This window comes from Benincasa hispida, chromosome 5 (genome assembly GCF_027475165.1).
Source record: "Benincasa hispida cultivar pf3 chromosome 5, pf3_genome.v1.1, whole genome shotgun sequence".
Classification (NCBI taxonomy): Eukaryota; Viridiplantae; Streptophyta; class Magnoliopsida; order Cucurbitales; family Cucurbitaceae; genus Benincasa; species Benincasa hispida.
The window spans coordinates 64,611,502-64,636,069 of record NC_143482.1 but is presented as its reverse complement, the minus strand read 5'-3'; the positions used below and the strand labels follow the sequence as shown (position 1 = coordinate 64,636,069).

The 24,568-nt window shown below is 33.7% G+C and overlaps 3 protein-coding genes, 1 non-coding gene and 1 pseudogene across 5 annotated transcripts; 1 reads left to right on the top strand and 4 right to left on the bottom strand.

Moving 5' to 3' along the window:
• Nucleotides 1-2,164: 2,164 nt before the first annotated feature.
• Nucleotides 2,165-2,237, bottom strand: TRNAF-GAA (transfer RNA phenylalanine (anticodon GAA)). Its single transcript has one exon. It is a non-coding gene; the product is annotated as a tRNA-Phe (tRNA).
• A 684-nt stretch (nucleotides 2,238-2,921) lies between these two features.
• LOC120078447 (putative L-type lectin-domain containing receptor kinase VII.2 pseudogene) lies at nucleotides 2,922-5,308 on the bottom strand (annotated as a pseudogene). Its single transcript, XR_016529480.1, has one exon. The product of XR_016529480.1 is annotated as a putative L-type lectin-domain containing receptor kinase VII.2 pseudogene (transcript).
• A 1,718-nt stretch (nucleotides 5,309-7,026) lies between these two features.
• On the top strand, nucleotides 7,027-8,152 carry LOC120078600 (uncharacterized). The gene has a single exon (XM_039032884.2). It carries the CDS (start codon nucleotides 7,141-7,143, stop codon nucleotides 7,657-7,659), a length of 519 nt encoding a protein of 172 aa, XP_038888812.1. The 5' UTR covers nucleotides 7,027-7,140; the 3' UTR covers nucleotides 7,660-8,152.
• Nucleotides 8,153-9,303: 1,151 nt separating this feature from the next.
• Nucleotides 9,304-12,542, bottom strand: LOC120078599 (microtubule-associated protein). Its single transcript, XM_090314126.1, has one exon. It carries the CDS (start codon nucleotides 10,155-10,157, stop codon nucleotides 9,432-9,434), a length of 726 nt encoding a protein of 241 aa, XP_090170252.1. The 5' UTR covers nucleotides 10,158-12,542; the 3' UTR covers nucleotides 9,304-9,431.
• Nucleotides 12,543-22,966: 10,424 nt separating this feature from the next.
• LOC120077792 (MLP-like protein 423) lies at nucleotides 22,967-24,074 on the bottom strand. The gene is made up of 2 exons (XM_039031829.2): nucleotides 23,903-24,074; nucleotides 22,967-23,402 (listed from the first exon to the last, which is right to left on the bottom strand). The coding sequence occupies exons 1-2, from the start codon at nucleotides 24,072-24,074 to the stop codon at nucleotides 23,119-23,121; spliced, it is 456 nt and encodes a 151-aa protein (XP_038887757.1). The 3' UTR covers nucleotides 22,967-23,118.
• Nucleotides 24,075-24,568: the final 494 nt, after the last annotated feature.

The window sequence follows — 24,568 nt, the reverse complement described above, 5'->3', positions numbered from 1 at the left end:
CAATCCTTTATTCTTGTTTGTTTTGGAGAAGTTTTCTTTTGTTCTTTTGCATTCTTCTAGTCTCTTGCAATCTTCTGGTCTTTTACATTTCTCAACATTTACTTTGATGGTTTAGGTTGTCTCTTCGACCTAACATTTTCAGCATTCTTTGCTATTTCCAAAGTTTTCGTTCTTGTGTTTGTCTTTTCTTGAACAACCTGAAATGTCAATATTTAATTAGAAGTTTATAAATATATATTGAGTCTATCAGTCTTAAAACAATATAGCAAAAATGATAATCATAATACATCCACTTTGTTTGTTATGTCATGCACCATTTTTTTTTACCTATTTTCACGTTGATTGTCTTTTTCTTTGTTATTATCTCCAATCTTTTGTAGATATTAATATTAGTATACAAATGAAAAGAATCATAGAAACTGTCAATAGTCTATTAGTGATAGTTTAATTATACTAAGAATAGTCTATTAGTGATAAACCTATCACTGGTAGACTTCAATTACAAACACACTTGAAATCTAAGAGAACATCCTTCAAGCCTTCAATGATGGAAACTTATCATTGATAGACTCTGATCAACAACGCCAAAAATACAACAACGAAATTATGCATTTAATTATATTCTATGAACATAAATTCAACATCCTTCAAGACTATTGATGATAGAAACCTCACTGATAGACTCTAATCAACAACACCAAACAACAACAATAGTGAAGCTATGAATTTACTTACATCTTATGAAAATTAATTCAACACCCAAGTCTATCAATGATAGGAAAAAAAAAACTAACTAAACTATACATTTACTTAGTTTCCATGAAAATAAATTCAACATTCTTGAAGTCTATCAGTGATAGAAACCTATCACCGACGGACTCTAATCAATAAAGAAGCCGACAATGGAATTAAATATTTACTTATTTTTTAATGTGATTTCATGGCCGATTACAATGCTATTAGAGAGGAATTTTACTAGAAATTGACTGATTTTCTCATGCAGTCAATGATTTAACGGCTGATTTCTCTTGCACAATCAATTGATGGATGGAAACAGAACGTTGACTAATGGATTTGGAAACATTAGAGATGGGCGATGAAACATTAGGGCTTTTAATCGATGAAACTGGGAGAAAAGGTTTAGGGTTTTAAAAAAAAAATTAAAATAATTTTGTTGATGAAACCAAAGAAATGTTAGGGCTTCTAGTTGATGAAATTGATCGTGAGCTTGTATTAAAAAAAAAAAAAAAAAAATTGAAGCGAATGGATGGATCATGAAGATGGAAGATGGATGGAAACGAATCGTCGACGGGAAGAGGATTTTGTGGATAATGGAGAAGAATGATGAAATATCATTAGGGAGATCGTGGAGTTGAAATGACTAGAAGAAGGGATTGTTGATCGTGGGTTGCACTCATGGGTTTTTTAGTCTTTTAGCATAGACGGAAGTTAAGTTCTACCATCTTTACAATTATTTTAGATTTTTGCTATATGTCCAATTAAGTTAGGCCAAATGGACAAATTTGCAAGCCCTAATTTCTCCCCCATTTGGCTCTCAATTTTAGTTGAGAGTGATGTGCCTACCTCTCTATTTGGTAGCTCATGCACCAACAAAAAGGATAGTTAAGGTACTTCTTCAATAATAAATTGACTTTAACTTTTGTTAAACTTTTTTTTTCCTTTCAATACACTATATTTAAGTTTAGCTATTTCTTTTAAACATAGGAAAATTGGTTACCCTTAGTATAGTGTATTTGTGGGATGGGGACTAAAAATTATTTTGAGTGTTGTGCTTCGTAGGTTTTTTTTTTTAATTAAGTTTTATGTTACTATGGTTAATAGAATCTTGATAGTTATGATTTGAATTTTAGATTTTTTGGATTAGTTACTATTTTAATAGAATATTTGATTTTTAATATGCAATAAATTCTCAGTTATTAAGATTTGAATGAGGGATATTTTGGTCAATTGCTAATTATAACTCTAAAAATCACTCCAGTCAACCCTAAAATTCATCCAAAAATATGTTTATGCTTATATTTAAGAAAAGAAAAACACAGTGGCCGAATTTTCACGTTGATTGCCCATGAAAATATGGGCCGGACTTCCGCTCCATAGCCCAATAATGTCTTCGGTATGGAAAAAGTAAATTTTTGAAAAGTATTGCGGTGAGCGTGGATCGAACACGCGACCTTCAGATCTTCAGTCTGACGCTCTCCCAACTGAGCTATCCCCGCACTGTTGTAAGCAATCAACCTTATTTAATTTATTTGTTTCCGTCAAGATTGCGATTGTCATAAATGTAAACTTTTAGGTCCATGGTGTAAACCACCACCTCTCCATATTTTAGAGAAAATTATAGAATCAAAAGATTCAGGAAAAAACTTAAATTAATAAATAATTACTTTTGTACTTTTTAACACAAGTTCAAATACTATATTATATTCACATGGGCCATTGGGTATCATTTTTCTTTCATATTTTTTATGCTTCCAAGACTTTTTTTTTTTTTTTTTTTTTTTTTTTTTAACAATATAATGAAAATATCAATTTATCCTTAATATCAATATCAAATCCACGGAATATATTAGAAATATCAACGAAAATAATGACTTGTGGACGAAAATTGAATAATATGAAGATAACTAATTTCAAGATTAAACTATAAATTAGAATAAATGACAATAATTTCAAGAATGTGACGAAGTAGAGATATAGAGAAACGAGAACATTCTATATAAACTGATTCAATTATCCCACATCACATAATGTCCCAAAAAAATAACATTTTCTTCAGCCTATTGTAACCCTAAAAACATAGATTACAATGTTCCAAAATCTCACCCAAAAATTCTGATCCCTAATTCAAATGCCTGAATCTAGTAACCTTATATATATATATATATAGAAAAGAATCAAAATAAATAAGTACAATCATATCATCAATTAAACATAGTATAAACACTGAGTTTACATATCTAAGACCACAATCTGTTGTGTCAATATTTACATATCTAAGACCACAATCTGTTGTGTCAATATTAAAACAATCAAAGTTATCTTCTGCTAGCGGCCACTCTTTAAAATATCAGATTCGATGAGCGATGTTGAAGATGAAGATGTTTTGATTTCTTCAAACGTTGGATGATGTTGCTGAGAATTGTTGCCTTGATAAATCTCAGACATTATTCTTGTTGATCTTAATCTATTTAACAATCCATCATTTGAACCATTTCCATTTCTCTCATACAAAATATTCACAACTTGTTGCATTGTTGGCCTTGCAACAGCTTCATTATGTGCACATAATAACCCCAAACAAACCATTCTCTCCATTTCATCCTCATTCCAACTTGTTTCCTCAACTTTCAATCTCTCATCAACTGCTAATCCAATCTCATTCCTCTCCATTAATCCTCTAACCCAATCTATCAACCATGGCTTCCCTTCTTCTATTGCTCTCCTCCCACAAACAACCTCCAAAATCAACACTCCGAATCCGAAAACATCTGATTGTGAAGATACTCTCCCTGTTCGAACCACCTCCGGCGCCATATACCCAACAGTTCCCATTACACGAGTTGTGTCTGCCGTTCGTTCATGGGGTTGCATTCGAGCCAACCCAAAGTCTCCTAACCTTGCATTCATGTCCTTGTCAAGTAGCACATTGTTCGACTTTATGTCTCTATGCAGAACCTTGGAATCCCAACCTTGGTGTAGATATAGCAACCCTGTGGCTACATCTCTCAAAACTTTCATCCTTTTCTCCCAACTCAGCATTTCATTCTCATCACACTCAAATAGTTTCTTGTCTAAACTTCCATTTTCCATGTAATCATACATTAAGATTAAGCTTCCTTTCTCCTTCTTACACCATCCTATAAGCTTTACTAGATTTCTATGCTTTAATCTTCCTAAACTTGAAATCTCAGCTACAAACTCCCTCATTCCACTCTCACCTTCAACAGAAATTCTCTTCACAGCAACTTTTGATCTCCCTAATGTCCCTTTGTAGACCTTCCCATTTCTCCCAAACCCAATCACATTGGCTTCTGAGAACCCATCAGTTGCTTCATAAACATCTTCATAAGTAAACCTATGTGGCCAATATTCTAACTCCCAATCTTCAATTTCACCATCCTTTGGTTTCTTTCTTCCCCTCCTTTTGATAATTACAACAATATAGATTACAAAACAACAGATAATCACAAGTCCAACACCCCCCAGAGTTATCCCCAATATGAAAGCTAATGAGTCAAAAATGGAGCCCCCCTTTTGAGGAACAAAAGATGGCAAATCTGTTATTACTAAAGCATCAGCAATAGATAAGTTAGAGGTACTAAAACTCCAAGATAATATCTTATGGCTTTGAACTAATTGCCCTGTGGCTGCTGTAAATCCTACATACATTTCATCCAAAAGCAATCCAGAGAACTTAACAGACAGTGATATCAATGGCCTTCTAGGCCTTATCATTCCCACTTCAGCCATTGTAATATTAACTAAAGAATCTAGACAGTCAATCCAAACCTGATAAGTTTCTCCATTATTGATCTTCAATTCCTTGAACTCTCCATCATCTGGTCCACTCCAAAACCCTGCTGCAGAGGAAACAGTAGATTCAAGAGAATTCAAATCCACGCCCACATGGTTATCATTGGTATCGTTGAACTCCACATTTTGGAACGAATCGAACTCAACAGCGAAGACATGGTTATTGGGGCTGCCATTATTGGTGAAATTGAAAAGCCCCAAATGCTGAGCCGAGCTGGTGCCGTTGATTCCAGCAAAGGGTGTGAAGAGAAAAGCAAATCCATGGCCAGGGAGAAGATTTGGCTGAGGGGCAACAGAGAAAATGAAAGAAGTCGCAAAGGAAAATGAAGAATTGGAGAAATGGATCGGAATTTTGAAAGGGTAAAGAGCACGGCCGATGGTGAAAGGGGAATTTCTAGTGAGGATAAGAAGAGAAGAATCAATGGTGGCGTTGCCGAAGAGCAAAGTATTAGTGGAAGTGAAATTGGTGTTGAAGACAAACTCTGTAGCTGAGGCTGAGATGGAAATGGAGATTAGAATCGAAACTACGGCGCAGAAGAGAGTGGGTGAAGAAGAAGAAGACATGATGCGGGAATTGGGGAAGTTTGTAATGATCAAAAGAAGTGTTTGGATCAGAAATAGGAGAGAATTTGAAGAAGATGAAGTGGGAAAAGCCAAAAAAATGCCGATGAACGACAATACAAGTATGAATAAGGGATAGAGATTAGAGATGAGATGGGTTCAACCAAAAAGGTGATTCGAGTCAACAAAAAAAAAAGCCATGAAATTATTGTCAAAACAGGCATAAAGAGGATTGATTTTTTTTAAAAAAAAATATTTCAAATACTAGTCAAATATATATATTTATTTTATTGGGTTAAATGGCAAGATCGGTTACTATAATTTAGAAAAGAAAAAAAAAATTAGAATTTAGTCGATAAAATTTTATGAAACCTTTAAAATAAATATAAATTTTGTTATATCTATAAATAGAGAATTTGAATTACAGATCTCTTGGTCCTTAATATATTTAGCAGTTAAGCTAAACTCTTGTTTGCGAAAAAATTAGTATATTATTTATTTATACTTACAATATAAATAATATCGTAGAATCTTAATTTGACACGCAGATGAATGGTATGAGAACATATTTGACATTGACTTAGTGTTTTATTTCATTAATTATATGCATAACTTTTTTTTTCTTAAGTCAAAAGTTAAATAGCCCATGCCATACAACAAATACTAGATTTTCCATCATGCTTTCATAAACTATGATTAAGAAAATTAATTAAAAAAATTAGCCCAACAATAAAAAGGAAAGCACACAATTCGGGTCGAAAAAATTGGGTTCGTCTTTAGTTTATTTAGAAAATATCAAGTCGCGTCATTGATATCTTCATAAATTAAGATCTTTATAATTGTATGTGTCCATTAACTACATCGATGTACATTTAATAAATAGGAATCCATTTGTTATTTTATATCTATTATTAGGAAATCAAAATTCTTGATCTATTTATTTTTCCTCTCTTAGAATTTCCTAAGCTAGTTCATATCATTTTCAATTACATTTGATATTTAATATTTGGTAATAGTTGTAAAGTTAATACTTACCAATTTTAATTGCACTAAAAAGATAGGAAATACTAACTTTGAACTATAACTCAATATTTAATATTTAGTCACAAGATTCAAATTTTTAATTTTTTTTTTATCGAGGCTATAGATTTTTTTCCGCTTGAATTATACTAAAGATAATTAATAATAAAAATAATAATTATAAAGATAATACTTACCTGGAGGCTAGAGTAAACAAGCAAAGTTGAATTATACTAACAATAACTAATATTAAACAATAATTATAAAGCTAATACATAGCTAGAGGCTAGAATAAACAAATAAAGTTGATTCCTTAATTTTCAAGGTTTTTGTAATAACGATGTACAAGATAAAAAGTCAATGAAAATTCAAACATCTAATATTTAGATCGAGAATATGAAATCTTAACTTAGTGACATATTGCTCGTTTTTGCTTTCAACCATTTACTTTAACTAATACTAGAAATTATTTTAGTACAATAAAAAATAAAAAAATCAAAACTACAAATTTCTTGATTGTTAATACATCAATATATCAATTAAGTTAGGCTAGGTTTGAGATTATAACTAGAAATTAGATATAATATCATTAGAAAATTCTCATTCATACATACGCAAGTAAATTAAATGGAAACCCAAAAATGAAAATATTCTTTGAAGCTCAAAGAATTAACAAAAGCTAAAGCTCAATACAATCCTTTTGGTTTACCCATCATTAAAAAAGAAAACATACCCATCCATCTATGTTCATGGCGCGTGTAGTACACCTTCCAATAAAAAAAACCCATTGAACTAATCCATTGGAAAGTGAAACACACAGCACCAAAACAGAGAGTGGAGTTTTTATGAGTTTCTTTACCTTCACCATCTCTTCTCTTACAAATACCCTCTGCTTTTCAATCCTCTCACTGCCCTTAACACCGAAAGAGGAAGAAACAGAAATCAGAAATCACTGAAATCACAGATTTAACAGATTTGGAAATCGAGGTGTTTTTACTTTTGAAAATGGAAGAAAACCCAGAAACAGCTTCACCACAACAAGCAATTCCTCAATCGTACTCTTTGTTTATGAGAGTGATGAGCAAAAGAAGAACATGGGTATGTTTATTTGTTGTAGTTTATGCTCTTCTTTTGTCATCTTGTTGGAATTTTCTTGTTTCTATACTGTCATGGTATAAATCTCAAGTGGAAGCTTCTTCTTCTTCTTCTTCTTCTTCTTCTTCTTCATTTGGGTGGCCCGCGATTTATGCTTCTTTGCTTCTTGGGGGTGTTTTTGGGGTTCTTTCGATGATGGCTGCACTGGCTGTGATGATTCCAGCTACGCTTGTGACTTGGATTGCCATTGTTGTGTTGCTTTATTTCTTTGGGAAGCCAAGGAGGATGTTGGTGGTGGAAGGGAGGAAGATTACTAAGGAGATTTTTGGAGTCGTGGTTAAGATTTTGTTGAAGGAAGGGAATTTGGTAGCTGCTGTTTGTGCTGTTTTGGGATACTTTGCACTTTTTAGGAAGACTAATGAAAGTTAGAGATACTGAAATCCAGACTAATTTTTGGATTTTGATGGTTAATTTTGGTGGGATGGAGGAAGAATTTAGGGTTTTAGATCAAATGGGTATTTGAGATTTCTGATGAGGGTTTGATTTGGTAAAGTTTTTTTTTTTTTTTTTTTTCCAATCATACTTTTAGGAGAAGTAATTCTATGGGTTCTTCTGACATTGTGTAATGGTGGGTATGATGGATTTGGGAAATTAATTGGGGTTTTAATGGTTTAGATCTTCCTTGTGACTGTAGGGTTGTTGGGTTTATATGAATTAAAAACACTCCTCTCTTCTTTTTAGATTGAGTTCTCCCCCAGAAATGCTTCATCATGACTAGAGATTTACAGTTCTCTTTTTTTCTGTAATGAATGAAAGAAATCCAGGGAATTTACTGGAATTTTAAGAAGAGATTTTGATAGGGATGATTCAAATTTCATCGTTTGACTCATTTTGAAAATAATATTACAACTTTTTTCGTGTTCATGCTCCTCTTTTCTTGTACTCGCATTCAACTAATTCAATGCAACGGTAATATTAGATTGAGAAATCATACAAACAGTAGTGGACAATTGTCGCATATATGCTATATTCTATTTCTACTAACCATATCAGCGGATATCTTTCATAGCTCCTTCCTTATTCTTTCATCATTTTTTGTCCTATTCACGTAGAATAAGGATCAACTAAAGAGTTAACCTACCATGCATCCTTGCTTCATGCTAGTAATCTATCTACTTTCCCATTAAAACTAATCTATCTACTTTCCCATTAAAACTCTTTCTCCCCACTCTCTCGTACACATGCTCATGCTCGCCACTCAAAAAATCATTGGCAGTGGTTCAAACATCACAAAAGGGTATTTGTTGTTTTTTAGATATAGATCAAAGGACATTTTAGACATGAAATTTGTTGCAAAAATCACTTATTAAAAAGTGTGTTTTGAAATTATTCTAATGATCATGATAAAACTATGGTAAAAATGCCGAACTGTGGAACAATAGGTCACTGTTTGTCTGTCATTGTCAAGGAACAAAACATGGCCTGACTTAGAAGTCAAAACAGTTCATCCTTTGTTTGGTAAAGTAAAGGCTCCATTGGCCTGTCGCAACAACAAACAATTCAATTAAATGCAAACCAGAAACAAAAATGCTGTCTTAGCTAAAGGGAACAGTTCTTTCTTTGTTTTTGTAAAGAAATGATGATTACAAGACCTGTAGCAAGTTACAACACAACAACCAACAACAAAAGGCCCATCCTTTTGCAATGAAAATACCTTGCAGATGGTTTGAGTTTTTTTAACTTACCAAAGAGGCACCAAACAGATAAATCACCTAAAAAGTTCCCTACATTAGGTTCTTCACTAAATTTGTTAAAGAAACAGAGATCTTTAAAGAAATGGAATGAATTGTGAAGACATTACATATTCATAAATCTCTGCGGCATTCTTTCAAACACCTTGTCAGCAGCAAATTGAGTTTCACTTTAAGCTTCGTTCTCCATGTTTAACCTCCAAAAAGAGTTTTTTTCCCCCTAAGATCTGAATTGAGGGGTTGAATTTTTGGGTTTTCCCCTTTGAATTGAACAAACCCAGAAGGCAAATCTTCTAACAATTTCATCGAAAAGATCAGATAATTGGAGGAACCCACGCTCATTTTCATATTTCCACAGCCAAACAAGGAAATGAACAACATTACAGGACTTGGCTCAGTTTTGAAAATCAAAAACCAAAAAGAAAAACTACACTATATTCATATACTGAATCAATTTAATCCACGCTTATTAGCCAATCTAGGAGAAGTTCTTGTCGCAGAAACAGAACCAGACTCCATTTTTCCACCATTCTTCCCCTTTCCTCCACTCTTCGTCTTTTTCCCTTTATTGTTTTCATCGTTAATCTCCTCAACGATCTTCATTACAGATTCACCAACCCCATCGATCTCCGAGCTTCTATCCCTCGAACCCTTCAATTGATTCCTCTTACTCTCTGCAGCCACTCGATCAAAATCGTCTCCCAGCTTCTTCACCAACCTCCTCTTCACAACCCCAATCACTTCCTTATCCATGCCAACATCATCATCCTCATCTTCAAACAGAACCATCAATCGCCGTCTCTTGGTTGCAATCGGTGCTGGCGGTGGAGATACAGATTTCGCCTTCTTCAATTGGCGGTTGGCATTGGCTCCGTTATCTGGGTCAGATCTCTTTGGCGCAGAGTCCAGTTTCTTGGCTCTAAGCTTCTCCTTGGCAACCTTCTCGCGCTCGGCTCGAAGCTTGTGAACATTACCTTCGATCCGACCTTGAAGCCTGAGGCGATTGAAGCTGAGGCCACCCATTGACCAATGAGCCTCGTTCGCCCATGAGAGGAGTGGATCGAGGACCGGCGTCGGTGGATCGACACGCTCATCGTTGAGCTTGACGTCAGTGTAGTAGCGGGGACGAGGGAGGCTGCTGCCGTAGAACTTACCGGGGCCGAGAGGAACCACCATGGTGGAGATATGAAAGGGAAATTTAGGGAAAGAGAAAAGGGAAATTGGGACAAATTGTAGAGAAATTGGAGATGGGATTGGATGATTATGGAAGAGAAGTTTTAGGGTTTATATAGAGAGAGAGGGAAATGGCGGGAAGGGAAGGTTTTGGCGCGAAGGCTATGGCGCCACAATTTGGAATGCCTTTGCTTTTGGTAACCTATTCATTGATTCATGGATTTCGGAAGTCACGTTTTATTTATAAGCTTTTTTCTTTTCTTTTCTTTTTTTCTTCTTCTTCTTCTTCTTCTTCTTCTTCTTTTTTTTTTTTTTTGGCCTTTTAAGATTTTGGTTTTCTTAATTCAATAAATCTAAGCATTGAGATAACCTTTGACCATATGAAGCTTTGTGACTATTTTCAGAAATATCCTTACAAATCGCAAGGTTACTTTTGAATTTTCGTAAATGTTTTAAAAATATCTTTTTGAAGTATAAATTATCTAAATTTTTTAGACAAAAATTTAGATATGAAATAGTGTGGCAGCGATCTAGAATGTAAATTTAGATCACCATATTGTCTTTAGGTCATCGCCACACTATCAATTTTTGTTCGAAATTGTAAAGAATTTTTATTCTAATAGTAGTTTTGAAACATTTGTGAAAGTTTGGGGTAACATTGTAACATTTAAATGTATTGAGGCATTTTAAAAACAAAAGGTAAAGTGCAATGGGTATTTATTATAATTTATCTAAAGTTTTATGTCTATTGAAAAAATTGCTAGTACTACATTCGTGGCTACTACTCCAGTTCATAATTTGACATATCATTGAATTGTATTTTCATTTATCTTGTGGATCCCACATAATTATTAAATTCTACTTTTGTGAAAAACTTTTCATACTATTGTAGTACTAGAAATTTTCTCAAGGGTGTTTGAGACCATGAGTAAGTAAGTTTGAAAAGTTATGAAATCTAGAAAATTAATTAGTTTGTGGGATCCACTAACTCCTCGGACAAATAAGGTTCTAGCAACTCTAATTTCTTGGGTACTCTAATGGATGTGGTCAAATAGAAACTACCTGCCACACATCCGTTGGAGTTAAATTTTTTATGTTATTACGATGGATGATATATATAATGAAATTGGGGGAGCCATGATGCTTGCGATATAAGCTTTTAAGGAATGTTCTTGGATCAGACGTGTTAATTGAAGCAACGATATTACATGAGTGAACTAACCTCATAATTGATGTAAGGGATGAAGTGGATTCCCTGATTCTATAGAGGCTACTCATGTGACATACCTGTTACGTCAATGAGGCAAAGTTGATTAGTGACGAGATCATAGACAATCCGAGACAAAGGTTTCACTACTAGTTTTACGTTCAAACTGTTTGCTGGTAATATGGCATCTTGTGATCTTACTTCCTATGCTAGTTGCAATTGTTAGAGTAAAATTTGTCTTGAAGATTATCCTTTTACGCTTTGTCTTAGTACCTTTATTGTGTCCTTTTTTCTTACTAATGTACTGAAAAAAAAAAAAAAAACAAACAAACAAACAAAATAATGGACCTACATGGTAAATTGGACTTTAGTTTATTCAAATAAACTGAAGTTTTTTTATTTAAAAATAAAATAAAATTTTAGTAGATTGGTGAATCAATCACTAACTATTATTGTGTATGGTGTGAAAAATGACTAATTAATATTACGTTTAAATATAAATTAATGGTTAAAGCATTTTAGGCTCAATTAAAAGAAAGGCTGAAGATTCAAATATCGATAACATAGGTGGTTGAACTACAGATAACTAAGAATGGTTACCTTTGATTTGGTTTTATATCAGATTTAAAATTAATTAAATTATATGGTGATATTAACATATGAATTATTCTTTTAATTATGTTTGACCCAAAGTCAATATTCATTATTTCATTGCTTGTTTGCAGATAGACATCTTTAATTTTGTTTTGAGAATCCTACTTGTGATAGTTAATTGACCCCATTTTGTTGAATAGGATGCCCAATTTGGGAGAAAGATTTTGTAATCTTCTTTACCCAACAATAATAAAGCATCTGAAAAGTGGATTATACTTGGTTTACAATATATATACATATATAATAGAATATGTGCTCAAGTCATATCAAAGTTCAAATTTAATGAACTTTAATTATGATTTACTATTGGATCGAGAAATGGGCAACCATGAACTTAATCACTAAATTAGGATAGATGAATAAGGTCTTGAGAAATGAGTGATGTATAAAAAAAATAAGAGTAATCATGCTCTTCCAATTGGATTATTTAAAAGGTGTTTGGCTATATGATGTGATGAAATGGACATTACAACAAAGAATAATTCTATCTTCGTTCAAATTATATGGAATTCTAAAAAAAAAACAAAAAAAAAAAACAAACAAACAAACATCGAGTGATGCATACTAATAATATTTATTACTCTAGTATAATCTATTGATTTTGTTAATAACAAAATTTAAGCATCCTGCAATATAGGTTGCTTTTTATCCTAAAAAGACTAAGGTAACTGGGCATAACTCATCATTGAACGAACTCATGTCAAACAAGGTTTGATTTCCCCTTTCTGCTACACCATTCTGCTGTGAGTTGGAATTGAATTCCATGTTCTACTAAATAGTTCTAGAATTGTAAATCCATATACTCACCACTTTGATCTGGTCGTAGTGTTTTAATCCTTTTACCTTATATGTTTTCAACCTTAATTTTATACTCTTTGAGCTTTTCAAGAGTCTCAGACTTTTGATACATTAGGTAAACATAGCCATATCTAGAATAGTCATCAATAAAACTGACATAATATTCAGATCCTCCTCGGGTTTTGACATTCATTGGACCACTGAATGTATAAGTTCTAGAGGTTCTTTGGCTCTAAGTGAAGGAAATTGGAATCTGATTTTCATGAGCAGCGAAACAAGACTATTCCAAATTACAATCATAAATCAACAATACATTTACAGTCGACTTCAAATATAAACGGTTATGCAAATCATATAGACATTACAGCATGAAAGCCTCAAAAGCACAAAGGGAAACCTGTATAAACAATGGCAGAAGCCTCTCCACGCTCCATTACGCACGAACGCTCGAACAATTAGCAACCTCGAATGTCCTATCTACACGACCGCAACATAGCAACAAACACCGTACGAACACTTCGTGCTCATCCTCAATGATCTCCTCGGTCATGAACTCCTCCGCAACACGAACGATCTCCTCAGCACCACGAACGACCTCCAAAAAACCTCCACGGTGTCGAGTTGAGTCTGACACCACCGACAAGGCGACCTTGGTATTCTCGGTGTGAGAATCCAGAGAGTGGACTTTGTTCAGACTTGGTATGAGATAGACGAAGGAGGAAACAACGATCGCGTACACGACTGGGCAAGTGGGAGATGGCAGAGACCTATCGTATAGGTCGATGCCCAATCGTTTAGATAAAGCTATGTGATTGTCTAGCAAAAGACATGCGATCGTTTAGCTCGGCTTGTCGTCTACAGACACTACACGATCGTTTATCTTGGGCCAGCGATCGTCTAGCAAAACTATGCGATCGTTTAGTAAATACTACACGATCGTTTAGCTTGCCCAGCCGTCGTTTAGTAAATCAGTATTTACTTGACGACCACCGTGAGTTTCTATACGCCGAGAGAAAACTCAAAAATATTTTTCAATCTTTTGTAAAACTTCTTTTTAAAATAGGAAACCACTTTCCTTTTAAACTCACGGTTACCATGATCCAATAACCATCCACTACTTTGGTTATTTAAAAGAAAAAAAATTAATTATCCAATAATTAATATTATTATAAACATAAATGATAACCAACTTATCATACTATATTTATAACCTATAGTTTTAATATTTCATCTCATGAAACATATAAACCATAGTTCTTTTTCTATTCCATGGTACTTAATGTAAATCTCATTTACATAAATCCTCCACTAGATGTATTTTATACATCATACCTATTATATCATATATAATCAAAATACCTCTTGTCAATTTGAACATTTCAAATCAACACCAAGAACTGATCCTCAACAGAATCCAGGCTACCAAGGGAACCTCATGGACCTGTAGCTCCGAAGCTCCAATGGTACGTGAATAACTGACTAAACTCTTTAGTCACAGGATCCACCATCCATTAACTGCCAAGCACTCCACTAAAGACCGACAGTTGAACTCTCCTTACTATAGATATATTATGTGTCCATCTTAACTAATCAACAATGTGACAACTCTTCACAGATCGCTCGGAGGTAAAGCTAGGCCAATAACCATTATGCCCCTGTAGTTACATTTGTCTCCTTAAGTACCACTGATCCCTCTAATGAACATAAATCATAGTCATACTATGACTGAGTCTTCTCTTCCAAAGAGAAGCTGTGGCCACTATGTTCAAGCCCCAGAATCAGCTCTTAAGGGAGCAATCTCTCTACTTATCCCTGCTTTGGGAAAGGAGTGAATTCCATCTTGTGGATTGAGTTCCCAGCTCCCAGATCAGACAAGTCCCCAAAAAGGTAGGCATGTTGAGTTGGCAATCTGGCCACTTTCACTCATACTAATCAAAGGACCACCCTCAAAGGTAGGAGTTCCCAAAACACTCAGGATTGAGGTCGTGTCACCTATGGTTGTTTAGGTGAGATGCAAGTCTCTAGTATCAGCGGCGTTATATACAGAGTCTAGTCATTTCGTGGTCCAGGTCTTATACAAACTCTTTGTATAGGACACCCCCGCTCCACGTCTCCACATGAATGGTCAAGATCTACCATCTGTAATAGTTTACAACACTTGCAAACCTCTACAAAGCGGGCCGTATCCGTAGTGTCACCAGGATCAGGTATCCCACCTTAATCCTTATACTACAGACCAATTCAGGTTATCACTTAAGGCATGATCCACTTGTATATCACATATACATGTTTAAGTTCATATAAGATAACCAAGGAGCTTTGTTTATTGGATATGAGTAAATGCCATAATTAAATAACATTTATTTTATTCATTGAACAATGTGTATCTTTACAAAACAACGAGACTCCGGGAGAATTAGGACATCAATCCCAACACTAAGACCTTTTCCTGAGAAAAAATATTTTAGTCATTTTTTCCTCAAGGCATGATTCACATAGAGGTAAAGATTTGTCTCCTAACTGGTTTAGATAACCATTCTTTACCAATCTTTCAATCCTGTTGAGATTTATGTGACCAAGTCTTAAGTGTCAAAGATAGGCGTTAGGAGAAATCTTTCTTTTCTTATTTTGAGTTTCTGCCATTTTAAACATCTCTATATTTAAAATGGTTTTTGCCTCAGTTGGTTTCAATACATACAAGTTATTTTCAAGTTTAGTTGTACACATTTGAACATCTTTTGACTTGAACACTTCATTTATATCAAAAGTGACTTTATACATATGTTCCAATAAACAAGATACAAAGATTAAGTTTTTTTTTTTTATTTTAGGTAAAAAAATATATATTTTCAAGCAAAATGTAAGAATCTCTAAAAAATAACTCGATATCTCCCACTACTTCTGCTGAAATGACTTCACTTGTTCCCACCTTGAAAGTCATTTCATTTTCTGATAGCTGCTTCCAGAAACTAGTTTCCTGTAAGAAAGTACAAATATGATTAGCAGCGCCTGAATCCAGTATCCAGGTTAAGTGAGAACCTTCCACTAAACATGTTTCTATTACAAGTAAATCGCATTTACCTTGATTTTCCTTCTCAACTTTCTTTTCCGCAAGATACTTAGGGCAATTGCATTTCCATTGCCCGTCAACATTGCAATAGAAATATTTTCCTTTTGCAACTTTTGTCTTGCTTTTATTGGCAGAAGACTGTTTCTTCCCTTTTCCCTTTTTCTTCATCTGGATACTTTTATCCTTTGAATATCCATACTTCTTTTCAGAGGGACTTGAACTTGATGAAGCACCCTTTTGAAATTTCCTTTGGGAAACAACATTTGCTTCCCCTTCCTTATTTTTCATTAAAGATTGGTAAGTCTGGAGTTCATTGAGAAGAGTCGTCAAGTTGTAATCAATCTTATTCATTACAACATTCGTACGAAAAGTTATAAAACTCTTCAGCAGAGATTCCATTATCATACTAACTTGACTCTTCTTATCTATGACAGCCTCATTTGCCTCTGCAATATTGAAGTGGATCATCATGTCTAGGACATGTTCTTAAACAGAGGTCCTTCCTTCATATGCGAATTATAAACGTATTTAATAGCATCGTGTCGTGCTAATGAAGACAGTTGTCCAAACATCCCTTGCAACGACTCCATGATCTCTTTCGTAATGACCATAGTTTCATGCTTTTTAGTAAGCATATTAGATATGCTTGCCAAAATATAGGTGCTGGCTTTTTCATTTGCTCGGATCCATCTGTCATAGATATCCCGAATATTCCGGGTTGCGTTAGGATTGGGAAGAGGAGGACGTTCTTCTGTTAAAACAAATCTTAAATCATCAACTACTAGTATTGTGTTTATTTTCGACTTCTGATTCAAATAATTCTCTCCATTGAATTTGTTGGAAGTTAAGAGTTGTATGATCGAGTTTGACATGCTAAAACATAAAAAAATTCTATAAGTAAATTTCATCTAAATCCAATTTTAGCAAAAGTAATAAAGTGCCTGTATTTCTTTATTTATTTGCAACGATACTTTAATGAGTTAAAATAGATGCTACTGAGGGATAGTCAAATACTCCTTCACTAGAGCAAGACAATCTTGACCAAATACTATATCTAGAATAACTCTTATTCCTATAGTCATTTAGTTACCATTTTCGATCAAGAACTTACTAACACTTAATAATTCTTGTAAGTGTGACCCTCCATTTTTAGATTTCATAGAACGGTATGAATATTCCCCCGAATAGGAAGACAATGTTCAAACCGAAACTAAGAAACCCTATTTATTTACGAAGTTTGGGTTATTTCGAATACTATGTTACAGCCATCCAAACCGAAACTAAGAAATCCTATTCATTTCTGAAGTTTGGGTTGTTCCGAATCCTATGTTACAACCCTCCGAGGGGATCGTCGTAAAACGTCTAGCTAGTGCCGCCTAAAAACGACAATAGGCACAACATAGGAATCTCACGATTCAAATTAATGGAAGAGACCATAGGATATGTTGACACATTTCTTACACCCACTTACTATGAACTACTTCCCCTATCCCCTTGATATTGACCCATGCAAACACTTTCCGAATGGAGCAGTAGCGGTAAAAGCAATATGAAGCCGAGCATGGGTCTCACGGTGTAAAGTTTTAGGGACACGAGAGCTAAAAATAACATATTGTATATATTATTAATCTCCCACTGAAGTGTTCTATTTATTTGGGTATCTCTTGTACTTAGGTATATTTCGGTTAAAAAACATCTTAAGTCTATGTAGTTTATCTACGTATAACTTTTATATTTGGATTTTAACCTATGACATCTAAGTGATAAAACCATTTTATTACCTCACACCGCTCACGCATGCTCATAAAAGTGGTTAACAATGCTCAATAATTCGGCTAAAATCCCCAGGTAGGAGGTGTTACGTAAACCGTCAACTTAAGTACCTACAATCTTAGACAGGATTATAGACCGATTGAGTTTGTAACTGTGTTTTATAAGATAATGACCTATTTTAACTATTAAAAAATGTTATTATTAAACCTAAGTGAGTATGCCACTTATCTTTGTTATAGATTTTAAATGTCTAACCCATTTTATAACTCTTATAAAACTATAGCAATTATATTAAACTTATGAAATCCATACTATATATTATAACTAAATTATAACATATATCAATGCATGAAACATACTTTCCTATGATGGGATTTTAAATCTACATGGCATACAATATGCACATACATATTTAATTTAAATATAACATAAATCACATGCATAAAATATTTAAACAATAATGATATGGATTAACTTTGACATCCTAAGCAAGCAATAAATTGTTCAAAATCGCAAGAATAGAACGCTAGCACTATCTCAAGCATCTTATATTGATAAGATGTTGTCAAGATATAACATGCAAAATTTCAAAAAGGGTATGTTACCTTTTAGACACATAATTGATTTGTCTAAGAAACAGTGTCCTAAGACACATCAAGAAGTTGAGAAAATGAAAAGAATTCCTTATGCATTAGCAGTCAAGAGCTTGATGTATGCTATGTTGTGTACACGTCCCGACATGTGCATTGTAGTTGGAATCGTCAGCAGATTTCAGTCCAACCATGGCCATAATCATTGGTCTGCTATTAAGAACATCCTCAAGTATCTTCGAAGAATGATGAAATATATGCTCATGATCCTTACGGGATACATTGATTCTGATTTTCAGACTGACGTAGATTCTAAGAAATCTACTTTAGGATCAATATTTACTCTTAACGGATAAGCAATAGTGTGGAGAAGTATCAAACAGAGTTGTATTGTTGATTCCATGATGGAAGCTGAATATGTAGTTACATGTGAAGTAGCTAAAGAAGCAGTATGGCTCAGAAAGTTCCTGATAGATTTGGAATTGGTTCCAAATATGCATCTGATGATCACCTTGTATTATGATAACAGTGGAGCAGTTGCTAACTCAAAGGAACCGAGGAGCCACAAACGCAAGAAACAAGTCGAAAGAAAGTACCATCTCATCCGAGAGATAGTACACAAAGAAGGCGTGATAGTCACGAAAATAGCCTCTAAAGATAATCTTGTTGATCCATTTACAAAGGCCTTCACAGTTAAAGTGTTCGAGGGTCACCTGGTCGGACTCAAACTACAAGCTTCATAAATCTAAGACAAGTGCGAGAATGTCAAAGGTATATACATGCCCTAATTTATTACATTTTTCTTTTCTCAGCATTATATATTTGTATATATTAGTAACCCACTGGAGTTTAAGTCCAATTGGGAGATTGTTGGGAATGTCCTAAAACTCACAGTTCATAATCATAAAAACATATTCTATTTATCAATAAAAGTATTATTGAAGCATTTATTCGATAAAAGTGTTATTGAAATTGCATTATGTCATAAAAATCTAATAAACAAATCCATGGCTATAATATGAATACAGTAATTTTTTGTAGAGACATAAAAAAGGATCAAGTTATAGTATATAGCCAAAAAAGTCTATAACTATATGGATGAGATTGGGTACCTCATCCTAGGAACACTATAGATGCGGCCTACTTCGTATACTGATATAAACGACGTGATCCCGAAATTGTTCATATGGAGACATGCGAGTAAGGGCATCTTATGCAAAAAAAAATTTTACACGAGATCGAACCACAAAATAGTCAATTTTTCTTTATAACAACTATTTATCGTTAAAACTGACTATTTCAATTCGATGACCTAGGGTAACTCGATCTTAATCCCGAGCTAACTATGAACTCCTATTTATTCAAGATTATCCTTTGATCTGCATAGGTGAGAGTAGTTCAACTACACTGCTCAACAAGCCTCCCATTTTAGTGATAAGATCGGATAGATAGCTGGAAACATAGTCTTGCAAGATGGAACTCACTCCTACCCATTTTAGGGTTAGCAGATAGGTTGTTCCCTTAAGTATGGTCTTGAACAAAGGGGCCCCACCCTCTCATGGTCGAGAGGGACATTATTTATAAGTTGGACTATAAACCAATTGCTCAATAAGGATCAGTGGGAGCTTAAGGAGCAAGATGTATTTACAAAAGTAAAACGATCATTTTGATGCAGTTGTAAATACGAACAACCTGTGAAGGATTGACTTACTGATTATGGTTAAATTAAGTGGACAGAAATATATCTATAGTGAGGAGAGTGCAACCAACGAGCTATAGTGGTATGTCTCAGTGATTAATGAATATTGATTAACTCAGATTAAAGAGTTTAACTGATTAATCTCAAATCGTTGGAGCTTATGATATGTAGGTCCATAAGCTCTACTAGCTCATAAAACATTACACCTTAGATTAGAAATTTGAGCGAATTTGAAATGTTCAAATTCGAAATTAGGATTTGAATTTGAAATGTTCAAATTCGATTTAGGGTTTGGATAATTATATTTGATATAATTAAACGTTTAATTTATTAAAATTAAACGTAAATTGGAAAGTTCATAAATATTTAAATGTTGATTTAAATATAATTTACATGAATAGGGATTCATGTTTAAATTAGGTGTTTGTATTAAATTATTATTTAATTAATTAAATTTAAATTAATTTTTTTTGGAAATTTTAATTTTAAATTATATTTAATTTAATGTTAAATTAAATATAATAAAGTTTGAGAAATTGGTTTTGAATGGAAAAAATCCCACATTAAGGGTTTTAGTGGAGTTTTCCACTTTGTGACATCTTGTCCACTCACTAAGTGCTAACTGAGGTGTCAATTCGCTTAATATATAAGTATTTGCATATTTAAACTTGATAAATACTTCATTATTCAGATTTCTTAAGGCCATCCATGTTGAAGTAGGCCGCATCTATATATATAAGTATTTGCATATTTAACTCTCAAACTCTCTCCACTCCCTTGTCCAATTTATCTCAATCTTGAGTTTCCATCACTCAATCCAAGGCTGAAGATAGTAGAGAAAGACTCTCTTGGTAGTCTACTAGAGTTTTGGAGATCTAATTTGTGGAATTCATCAAGGATTTGAAGTGATTCTACAAAGGTATACTTTCATAAAGCCATTTTTTTGTAAAAATTGTTTTTAGCATGCTTTTGTAACTCAAATTAAGTTTAATTAGAATGCTTAATGATCCTCTAATACCAATTGATAGGATAAACAAGCATAAAATGGTTTTTTTTTTTAATCAAACATTGTATTTTGTATATCGCAGATTCTGCTTAGACATTTTTTCTTATCGAATTAGAGTGTTTAACACAGATTCGCTGATTTGCTTTCCTATTCTTGCAGAGAATATCCTCTTTTCTTGAAGATATTTTTAAGGTTGTTTCGATGAGACATTACATGTGGTTATATATTGTTTAGGGTTAGCCTTTTTTTTTTGAAATAGAAGAGTGAACATCAAGGCTTTTTCAATTCAAAAATTGTTTAAGCATGAAACTCTTGTGCACTGTTATTGAATTTGACACACTTTGCTGTTGAGGATATTATCTCCGATCAATTAGACTACACTTGATAGTTTTAAATGTATGAAATTACTTAGGAGTAAGTGAAAACTTAAAACGAGTAGTTGATATTGTATCGAGGGGATCTCATTCAACGCTTGAGAGAAGCTTGCATGTGGAACTGAGAACTCAAACTTAGGAGGAGCCTAAGTTGAAACTGAATAGTAAGTTTTATGAGAGTATCTATTAGTTAAGTTTGGCATGTTTTCACTTAATTATTTTTCTAGTACAATTTATTTCTACCGAACATACAACCCCAAAGTAGGTGACATTCAGTTGTCAATCTTTATGTTTTTCTTTTTCTGCTCTTATTGTTTAATATTAAGTCATGTGATTTATCTTATTTTGTTACAACATCGTACATGACTTTACGTTAAACTTCATAATTTTAAAGTTGAATTGCTTGCAACATATATATTAAATAAATGACACTAAATCTAAACAAATTAAGAAAGTTACGACAAGTGATGTATAAATAAATACACGAAAATGTTGTCTTACTATTGCAACTAAATTGTATGAAAGGATCTAAATTTCTAACCAACAAGCATGTTTTAAATCAAAGCAATTATGTCTATTCATAGACAAAAATGATGTACAAATACAATTAGAAGTATTGATTTTGAAAGCATTGAAAGTGAAAACCGATTAACATAGTAAAATTTCTAAAATACCATGATTCACTCTTTAATATATCTTAAACTACACCAATTTTTGTACATCTCACCATATATTTCAATTATAGTTTATCACACCTTATCCATCTTTCTTTAAATATTTTAATTATGACAAAAGTGATGCATAAAAAATGAACGCATTTTGAAATACAACAAAGTATTGCTATTTTTAAATATATGTATTATACTTGTATTTAAAAATGAATAAAAACCAAATTGTTTTCCCAAATTTTCTTCTTTTAAAAAAATACCAACTATTTCTCTTCTACCTAATAAATAATTTAGAGTTAAGAGCATATCTCATCTTAGATTTAAATGGTAGTATTTTAACCAAGTGCTAGCAATCCAAACTATGCTTAAAAGCACTTAGTCGACCCATTTTCATAAACCTTTTTTTTAAGACTTGTGGGAACTTTTCTTTTCCTCTTTTTCGTATATCCAACTTTGAATAAGTTATATATACGCTCATTGAAATAAATACGCTTGGAGTATTTAATCCACCAACTTCGTACATTAATACTATACAACTGGACTTCAAAAAATACTATTGGATATATCGATTTTTTTTATATATATTTTACACAATTATCGAAAAATTTCATTTTACAACTCTAACCCTCAAATATAAACTTCCAACTCTAATATATATTAGTTCTAGAACTCATAATTCAATTAAATGCCAAAAGAAAACTCCTAGTATTATTTTAATATGATATTCTCTCTCTCAAATACGTATGCAAAATATAATACTTTTCGTGCAGAAAAGTCCCCCAAATAAATTTACGATATTCTTCTTGACTTTTTTCATTGGGATTTGCACAGCACTTTCTTAACAGTAACACCACATACATTACCCTTCACAGATGGCTCCTAATCCACAACTACAAGTCTCTCTCACACAACACTGACTTGACCCAACTGCTTTTTCACAACATATATATAGAGAGAGAGAGACATCACAGAATGACAGAAGAGAGAGAAACATAATTAAACTGGTTTTTCAGAGAGAGAGAGAAAGAGGGGGGGGGGGGGGGCCCCCCCCCCCCGCATAGACTGTTCTACCCTCTCCATAGTTATTTTGATACACTCAAATATTGAAGGTGGGGGTCTTACTTCTTAGTAGCTGAGCTGAAACTTGTCAAAGCATTGGAGAAATTGCAAAGCAGCATCCCTTGCTTTGTCCGGTGGAGGGATGGCCGGAGTGATTGGCTCGTACTCAGCTTCCCATTGAGCAATGCACATTTCCTTCTCTTTTCCTTCCACCGGAGTAAATGTGAATGTCACTTTGTATGGATTATACATCTTCCTTAGCTCTCCTCCCACCACATCGTAGCTCACTGATCTACCTGTCTCTACCTTCTCTATCTTCTCCACCGATTCTTCCACGTAGCTTCTCACAGCTGCACGTGTCATCATAATCAATATTAGTAATAGAGTTATAATATTTAGTGCTTCCAATCCGGCATTTCACTCTCAACATACGGCAAAATAACTAAAAGAAAATTAAAATATTTTGAGAAAGATGTAAGAAAAAGTTGTCATTTGATAATTTGATGGAATGTCCAAATATAGATGTAGCAAAATATTTGATGGATGGACACACATAGGTGCACCTAAGATTTTTCAAGATGATAAGTCATCTTTTACGCCCCAGTAGTATTTCCCTTGTAAACAAAGATATTAGAAGAAATTTTGTAGGTCTTCAAAATCACCCAATAACTAGTATGTAATCTACAGTTACAGACTAAGAATTCAGGTTTGGCTTCATAATCATGACAAAGATTGAGAAGTCCCCTCTCGTCATGGAATCATATATGGGACCAAAAATTGAGAAGGTTTTATATAGAGGCAGGAGCACAAGATATTGAAACAAGAATTTTAGAGAGAGAAAGAGAGAGACCAGGGCCAAGCTTGAAAAGCCTGAGAGTTCCAGGGCCACCATCTCCTTGAACATATTCAGCTCGAGAAAGCAGCTCAGGATTTATTTTACTGACCACATCGTTGTCTCTGTACATCTCCCATGCTTTCTCGGCAGGCAGCTTCAGCAACACCTCTCCTTTCATGCTCCTCATTTTTTTCTCTCTCTGTGAGCACCTGTATTTCTGCTTACCGTTGCTAGGCAGGGAATATAAATAAGCAACCAAGCAGAACGTGATGGATGCCTTCTTTCAGGGTCAAGGGAGAGAGTTCTCTTAATAAACAACCGTAATTGACTCCATAGATAAATATATAAGAAAAGAGAAAATTTCTATCATCACGCATAAAAATTTTATATGGAAATATTTCCACTCGAAAAGTTATTCGTCGATACGACCCTAGCACTCTATTAGCGACGCCTGTAAATTCTTCAATTACAAATCATGTTATATAATATACAACAATAATCCAACGTGCGCAGGAATTTAAATTAAATTACCCATTACAAAAGTAGAGATGCTCGATTCCCCAACCGTCACATTATTTTATTACCAGTAAACGTCTCGTACCTTGTGAATGGAGTGGTAAACGATGAAAGCCCGAGGATTCCATAGTTTAAAAAATCAAAATTGTTATGCAAGAATCTAAA